General features: G+C 42.0%; 1 protein-coding gene across 1 annotated transcript; it reads right to left on the bottom strand.

Annotated features, from left to right (window-relative positions):
• Nucleotides 1-3,736: 3,736 nt before the first annotated feature.
• Nucleotides 3,737-6,688, bottom strand: SAT1 (spermidine/spermine N1-acetyltransferase 1). Its single transcript, XM_016165697.2, has 6 exons — nt 6,456-6,688; nt 6,157-6,208; nt 5,983-6,066; nt 4,519-4,620; nt 4,391-4,431; nt 3,737-4,254 (listed from the first exon to the last, which is right to left on the bottom strand). The coding sequence occupies exons 1-6, from the start codon at nt 6,519-6,521 to the stop codon at nt 4,084-4,086; spliced, it is 516 nt and encodes a 171-aa protein (XP_016021183.1). The 5' UTR covers nt 6,522-6,688; the 3' UTR covers nt 3,737-4,083.
• Between the last annotated feature and the right edge of the window lie 296 nt (nt 6,689-6,984).

The following is a 6,984-nucleotide window of genomic DNA, read 5'->3' as shown; positions in this document are numbered from 1 at the left end:
GCTTATAGTTATTCTTTATAGTATAACCCAAAAGAACACCAAATTCACGCATTCTTATAAAGAATATGAGGTACTCTGAGAACATGGCAGTGAACACTCAGGGGTTTGAGAAATTTGGTTTGGAGTTTGATTCCCAGGTCTAGTTGTATAGCCTTAGGCAACTTAAACTCTGAGGTTTAGTTTTTCATTATAAAAAACCAAGAATAGTACCTACCTCATAAGGGTGTTCGTGAGAATTAACTGAGAAAATAATTTATAAAGTGCTAAATATAATTAATTCCTTGTTCCTGGTGAGTGCTTACTAGATATCAGCTCTTATTTATTATTAACTATAACATCAATAAGCATCTGGAAGCTACTAAAACATTTTCTGGGCAGATCGTGAGCCACAAGAAAGAAAGGTGATAGAGGAATAGGTTGCTGGGCGGACTTTGTAAGGAAGGTCATTTGGCAGCCTTCCATAGCTGGGGTAGTGAAAGCGATGGTGATGGGGGTGGGTTCATTAAGCGTATAGCCCTGCCGGTCTGAGCTGTGGGTAACAGCTGACAGGCTTGAAGCCCAGACTAGCAGCACGAAGGGATGATAATGAAGTACAAGTCACCCTAAGGTGACAATCCACAGGAAGAGATGATGAAGCACAAAAGCAAAGTTGAGACCAATCAAACAAACAGATAGAATCCTAGGAGCAGACATGGCAACGTGCAGACTCTGAACAGGAGGCCGGGCCTGCCACAGTCAGGAGCATGGTAGCCGGTTTCCCAAGACGTGGCCACCTCCATCAGTTGCTGCAGGGCAGCCACTTACCTTATGGATCAGTGACAAGTGCCATTCATATAGGCCCTGCTGGGGGCTCACAGAATGGGGTAGAGTGGGTATAAGGCATTAATAAATCATTAGGTTTCTTCTAAATTATTGTTTCTCCATTTCTTTAAAAAGGACTCTACTCCCTTTCCCTGAAAAGGCTATCCTATGTCATCTAACCAGTTGATGAGGTTGACACAATGATAAGGCTTTACTATTGCATGTGAAGTAGGATGTCGTAAGCCTATTCTCGAACGAATCCAGCTACTTCCTGTTTTAATAGTACAGTAGCCCCCCCACCCCCTTATCCACAATTTTGGTTTCCACCGATTCAGTTATTCATAGTCAACCATGGTCCAAAAATATTAAATGGAAAATTCCAGAAATAAATAATTCGTTAAGTGTTAAATTGTACATGGTTCTGAGTGGTGGTGATGAAATCTCATGCAGTCCCACTCCAAGGACCTGAATCATCCCTTTGTCCCCTACCTCCGTGCTGTACATGGTCCCTACCCATTAGTCACTTAGTAGCAGGCTGGGTTATCAGATTGACTGTCTAGAATTGCAGTGCTTGTGTTCGAGTCACCCTTATTTTACTTACTCACGGCTCCAAAGCAGAATAATGACTTTCTTCTGCTTTGGAGCCGTGAGTAAGTAAAATAAGGGTGACTCAAACAGTTGGCGATTCAGACGTGCCGAAGGGAAGCTGTAAAGTACTTTTCCTTTAAGTGAAAGGGTGAGTACAGCATAGTAAGATATTTTGAGAGAGAAACAGAAATGAAGACCACAGTCACACAACTTTTATTACAGTATATTGTGATAATTGTTCTATTATTAGTTATTGTTGTTAATCTCTTACTATGCCTAATTTAGAAATTAAACTTTATCATAGGTATGTGTGTATAGACAAAAACATAGCATATGTAGGTTTGGTACTGTCTGTGGTTTCAGACATCCCTGGGCATCTTGGAACATATCTCCCATGGATGAGGAGAGACTAGTGTATCCAAAATTTTGATTTTATAAGCCTCTTAAGGGACATAATTAACTTAGGAAATAACAAGTATCTTTCTTAAAAGAAAAAACACAGAGAAAATCCCAAGATGTTCTCATGTAATAATTGGCAAGTCCTTAGGCCTAAAATACTATTCTCAAAAGATTATGTCAGGCATATTTTAGTAAAATAGTAATTTTCAAATGATCTTTACAGAGGTGTCGCTTCTGTGGACTCCCCCTACCTTTTCCAGGTTTATCATTGTTTATTTCCTCTCATGTAATTTCCCCAGAACGTTTTTTTTTTACTTGCCTGATTTAAAGCTTTATAGATTTGTTTTATAGTTAAGGTTTTAAAAGAGATGGCTGTGATTGAGATGAATGTTCAGTGAGGAGATGCTGTGGTGTTTCAGCTTCTATATTTTAAACTTAAGAGACTTCTTTAAAATGGACACAAAAACTTCACAAAGGCTTCTGTTGGTGACAGCCCTGGGCCTTTAGGGCTAAACTCTAAGCGGAATGAGAAAACAAAGAGTTATATTGTAACTTGCTTGGTTAATCTAATTTATTCACGTATTTAACTGCAGTCAGCATGTAGTTGTTTTCCTCAGAGGCCCACTTTCTAAAACAAAATTTTCAAAATGTCCTCTTTCCCCACAAGGCCTCCTTGCGTTGTTAATCCTTTTGTTTGTTAGGGTCTCTCTCCTGTAGTTACTTGCCATCCTAGCAGGACCTTGGTTAAGAATGGATTCTATAAGCCTGTTTTGGTGGCATGCTGGCTGAAATGAATAAACCCCAGTGCTCTCCTGTATCAAAAACAATACAGGATAACACTTGTTTATATGGCTGCCTTCTAATTTAAGAAATCGTAAGACACTGAAAACAGCTGACTGACTGCAGGGAAAATCACCCCTTCGACTGAGGAGCCCCCAGTATTTATTTCCTGGAAAACACAAAGAAGAAAGGGAGTATTGTTTTTCAGGTATCTGGTGACTTTTGTAAAACATTTATCTTGGAAATCAGTACAGTGGTTCTTACCAACTCCCTGTTTTCATTATTACTGTAATTAGTGGGTTTAGGAATTTAGATCAATGTAATGAGTAAAAAAAGGAGTTCACATATCTAATAAAGTCTCTTCCTCTTGCCCATTCTGAGTTTCATTTTCAGTCCAAGAGAAAATGAAATATTTATTTCTTACCCCCTAGTGGTTTCAAACACTCCTCCTAGCTTACTCACCCTCCAGGTAGAATGCTAACTTCCCTTACTGTACTGGTACCTGTGTCCAACTCCAGCCCGTTTGTAAATTTCCTGTAAAAATGTGCGATTTTTATTCCTGTGTGATTAGCAAAGTGATCCCCTTCTCCTTCCAAATAGTATTCTGTGTAGCATGAGATTGTTGTGGGCAAGACTTTTTCCCAATGATTTCCAGGGTTTCAGAATCCCACCTCTGCCTCTTTCACTGGCATTAACAAATGGTTTCATTTACTGTGAGCCTCGGTTTTTAAGCTCTTGACAATTCTGCAGGTGAAGTGTATTGTCATCAATGTAAAGTCATCTTTTACATGTTGCTATGTTTACCTTGGGATTCAACTGGTTTCTTTCCAGATCTGTTTAAACAATTAAGTTTTATTTCTTGGCCAGCAGCAAGAAAAATGTCTTATTAAAGGATTAGTAAATATGCTTACACCTGGCCAGCTTTTATTGCAACAACTTGAATGTTAAATATATTTCTATGCTTTTTTAAATCCAGGTTTTGTTTATACTGTGAATTTTGATTTTTCAGTCAAAACTAAGTATTTGCTGACAGCATTGTTTTCAGTATCGTCCACTGACTCCTAAGGAATATTTGCAATTGTTCTCCTAAGAAATAATGTTTACAATTGAAAGTAATATAATAATTAAGAATAGGTTTAAAATAAAAAAAAATGCTTACACTAGAAGATGAAATCAAAGGGTAGTTTATTAAAAAAGAATTAAAACAGAAACTCTAAGTACCAGTGTGTACATTGTACACATTTAAATGACTCACAAGAATGAAGTTTTTTTTTCATATACATTAAGATCACACCGCCCTATTTATCAAAAGATGTTCAAGGAGAAATCTGACTCCAAACTGCATCGCCATCTTCAAGAGACCACACATTTCAAACATACAACAACGCCACTGGTAATAAAGCTTTGGAATGGGTGCTCATTCTATTATTTCACTACAAACAGGATAGAAAGCAAGATAAGATGGGATTTTTTTTCTAATAGAATGGATGCTGTCATCGTGTAGACCAGCACTCCTCACTCCTCTGCTGCCATTTTCACCAAGTACTCCTTATCAATCTTGAAGAGTCTCCATCCCTCCTCACTGGACAGATCAGAAGCACCTCTTCTTTTGTAGAAGTTGATAGAAGGTTCATTCCATTCTGCTACCAAGAAGTGCATGCTGCTGCAGCGACATTTCATAGCAACCTGTTATATGTAGGGGAGAGTAAAATGCAAACTCAGTGACAGACATTTCACCCGTTTTCCAAGACCCACTTTTGATTCAGTCATTAAAATAATCCAGTAAGTCTTATAAATTCAGAAACCCAAAACCAAGACATACCTGGCTTAGATTCTTCAGAATTTCTGATCCGATTCCAAAACCTAAAAGAAAGAGAAATACCATTTAAAAGGTTATTTGAAGGACTTCAAACCCTCCCTTTAGAGCCACCCCCCTGAACTCAATCATACCTCTATAATCACTCATCACGAAGAAGTCCTCAAGATACAGGAGTTTGCCAATCCATGGGTCATAGGTAAAATAGTACATGGCAAAACCAACAATGCTGTGTCCTGTAATAAGAATGTCACATGAGCTATGGATGTAAAATAATCCATTGAAGTTGTAGCTGCAAAATCAGAACCCTATCATAGGTTTTCAAGAATACACATGCATGTATTACAGAAATAAGTAGCCACTGAACTGGACTGTCTCCTGACCTTTAGGCTAGTGCAGTCCAAGGCCACAGTTGGACGACCTCACTGCTCCAAGAATATGTATTTGCAAAAAGCACACAGTAGAGCTGCCTGAAGCCAGGCAAAAACCGTGGACTGGCCACTCTGCAACCTGCTGGATCTCATACTCAGGAAGCGAGAATACTTTCATTACTTGCCAGAGAAAAACTGCTATGGTCTTAAACTAAACACACACATTATTCACATCCTATTGATATATTTGTATGTTGACTTGGGAATAAAGTTTACACGGCAGTTCAGAATAGTAAATATTTGTCGTTTAGAAACTCTGCTTCCTTAAGATGAGGACATTAGGCCAAAAGTGTAATGTTTAATTTCAGAACTTGCCTTCCAATTAAGAACTTTTTCGATTTGCTCTCCCCAGTTTTTAAGCCAGAAGAAGCAGAGGTATCCATAAACAGGTATTATGTAACATCCACATACTTTTAAAAAGTACCTCATCCCTATTTTTCTGCTCATTTCTTCTAGCTTAGGGAACAGGCATCGAAAAAAAACTTACGCACCCAGCCAAATAACTTCCCCTTTTAACTCTGTCTTCTGACCGGTCAACAGGGACCAGCAAAATAAAATCAGACTCCCTTTTACTGGGTGCCTGTAACTTCAAATGGAGGCAAAGGTTTCAAATTAAACTTTCTTGCCATTTTATAGTCCTCTGCAAACACAGGAAGCAAGTAGACTAGTTTCTGATCTACCGTGTTTTAAGTGTGTGATAACAGGGCCTTACCTCATTTTTATCATGATCATCTACTTTATTGGGTAAAGGATCTTTTAGTTACCTCCCCGCCCATCCATGTACACGGAAGGGCCATGTACATGGCGAAGCTAGAGACTGTAACCTGAAGATTGGGACAAATTAAAGAAAAAAATGTGATTTAACACGATTACAAAAAAGGTTACGTTAGGGTCAAACAAAGAACCATTTATGAAACTGAATTACAACAAATGACATACCTAACTCTTCCGGTCTCCACAGCACTGATACTTACTTAAACAGCAATTCTAACCCGCCCTATTAAGTGCAGCACATCTATTTTTTTTTCTCAGTAGTTTGAACACTGGCTGGCTATTTCTGGCCAATTTCTCAATAAGTAACCTCGGCCTGTGTTGTCAGTGGTTCTACACGGCAGACACTACGTTTACACACTAGGTCTCTGGCTTCTGGGACGGGAGGGCGGTTACCTTCCGGAGTGCAGTTTTCTTTGGGCACTTCTGCCACCAGGCAATGGTAGAAGGGGTGCTCTCCGAAACCATCCTCTAGCAGATCTGCAAGATAGGGCGACAGGGACAGTGTTGGCCTGGTGAAGGTGACAGGCAACCCGACACTCGTTCCCTGCTCCGCCACTGTTGCGTTACCTTTTTCAGTTAACATTACTTGTTCTTCCATGTATTCATATTTAGCCAGTTCCTGGGGCGATGCACAGGGGAGAAAGGGAGAGAAGCAAAAAACTAAGTGAGGCCCCAGTCAGCCCAGAGGGAATGGGGTGGGCGCGGTGGCGAGGCGATCAGTTCCCGGAGCCCGGCCCGGAGCAGGGCTGGGGGAAGCGGGCGGGGAGAGGAACTAGCCCGGGATGCGGACTCGGCCGGAAACAGAGCCACCGCCCCTTTCCCCCGCCGCCCACTTCGCCCCAGGAAGGGCCTGGGCCTCCCGCTACCTTGATCAGCCGCAGGATGTCACTGCAGTCGTCGGCGGTGGCCGGGCGGATCACGAATTTAACCATTTTCGTCTTTTGCTTTTCTTCCCTTTGCGGACCAGGCCCCTGTATTTGAACAGCAGGAGAAGGTGGTTCTTCATTCGTCTCCCGGGAGCGTCCTCTTCTCAGTCAGGCTGGCACCATGACCCAGGGAACCTCGGTGAACAACGAGAAAACGCAAGCTACTGCAACTGAAGCTACGTGCGCTGGAGCCGCTGTCGAGCCCCGCTTTTTAGCATGAAAAAGCCCCACCCTGAGCCGTGAGTAGACGGCACATCGTCCAATGAGGCTGCAACCGCCCCCCCCCTCCCCGTCTTCTGGGTGCCGCCCTCTCTTCCGGCACCCGTGTGAACCCAGGAGGCGCGAGCCGGGGCGGAGAGGGGCGCGCCGGTTCCCCAGCGGCGCCCTCTAGCGGCGTCTCGCGGAGCCTTCCCGGAAGCCTGACGTCAGAGCCTAGGCGTCCCCAGTCACCTTTGCAAAATAGGAAGAG

The sequence above is a fragment of the Rousettus aegyptiacus genome, unplaced genomic scaffold (genome assembly GCF_014176215.1).
Source record: "Rousettus aegyptiacus isolate mRouAeg1 unplaced genomic scaffold, mRouAeg1.p scaffold_m13_p_9, whole genome shotgun sequence".
Classification (NCBI taxonomy): domain Eukaryota; kingdom Metazoa; phylum Chordata; class Mammalia; order Chiroptera; family Pteropodidae; genus Rousettus; species Rousettus aegyptiacus.
The sequence above is the reverse complement of the archived record's forward strand: the minus strand, read 5'-3'. Positions and strand labels throughout refer to the sequence as shown.

Coding starts and splice junctions, on each gene's coding strand:
- SAT1 (XM_016165697.2), bottom strand. CDS start 6,521: ATGGTTAAATTCGTGATCCGCCCGGCCACCGCCGACGACTGCAGTGAC. Junction 4,621..5,982: donor AGAAAACTGCACTCCGGAAG/GTAACCGCCCTC, acceptor TTCTTATTACAG/GACACAGCATTGTTGGTTTT. Junction 4,255..4,390: donor TTCTGAAGAATCTAAGCCAG/GTATGTCTTGGT, acceptor TACATATAACAG/GTTGCTATGAAATGTCGCTG.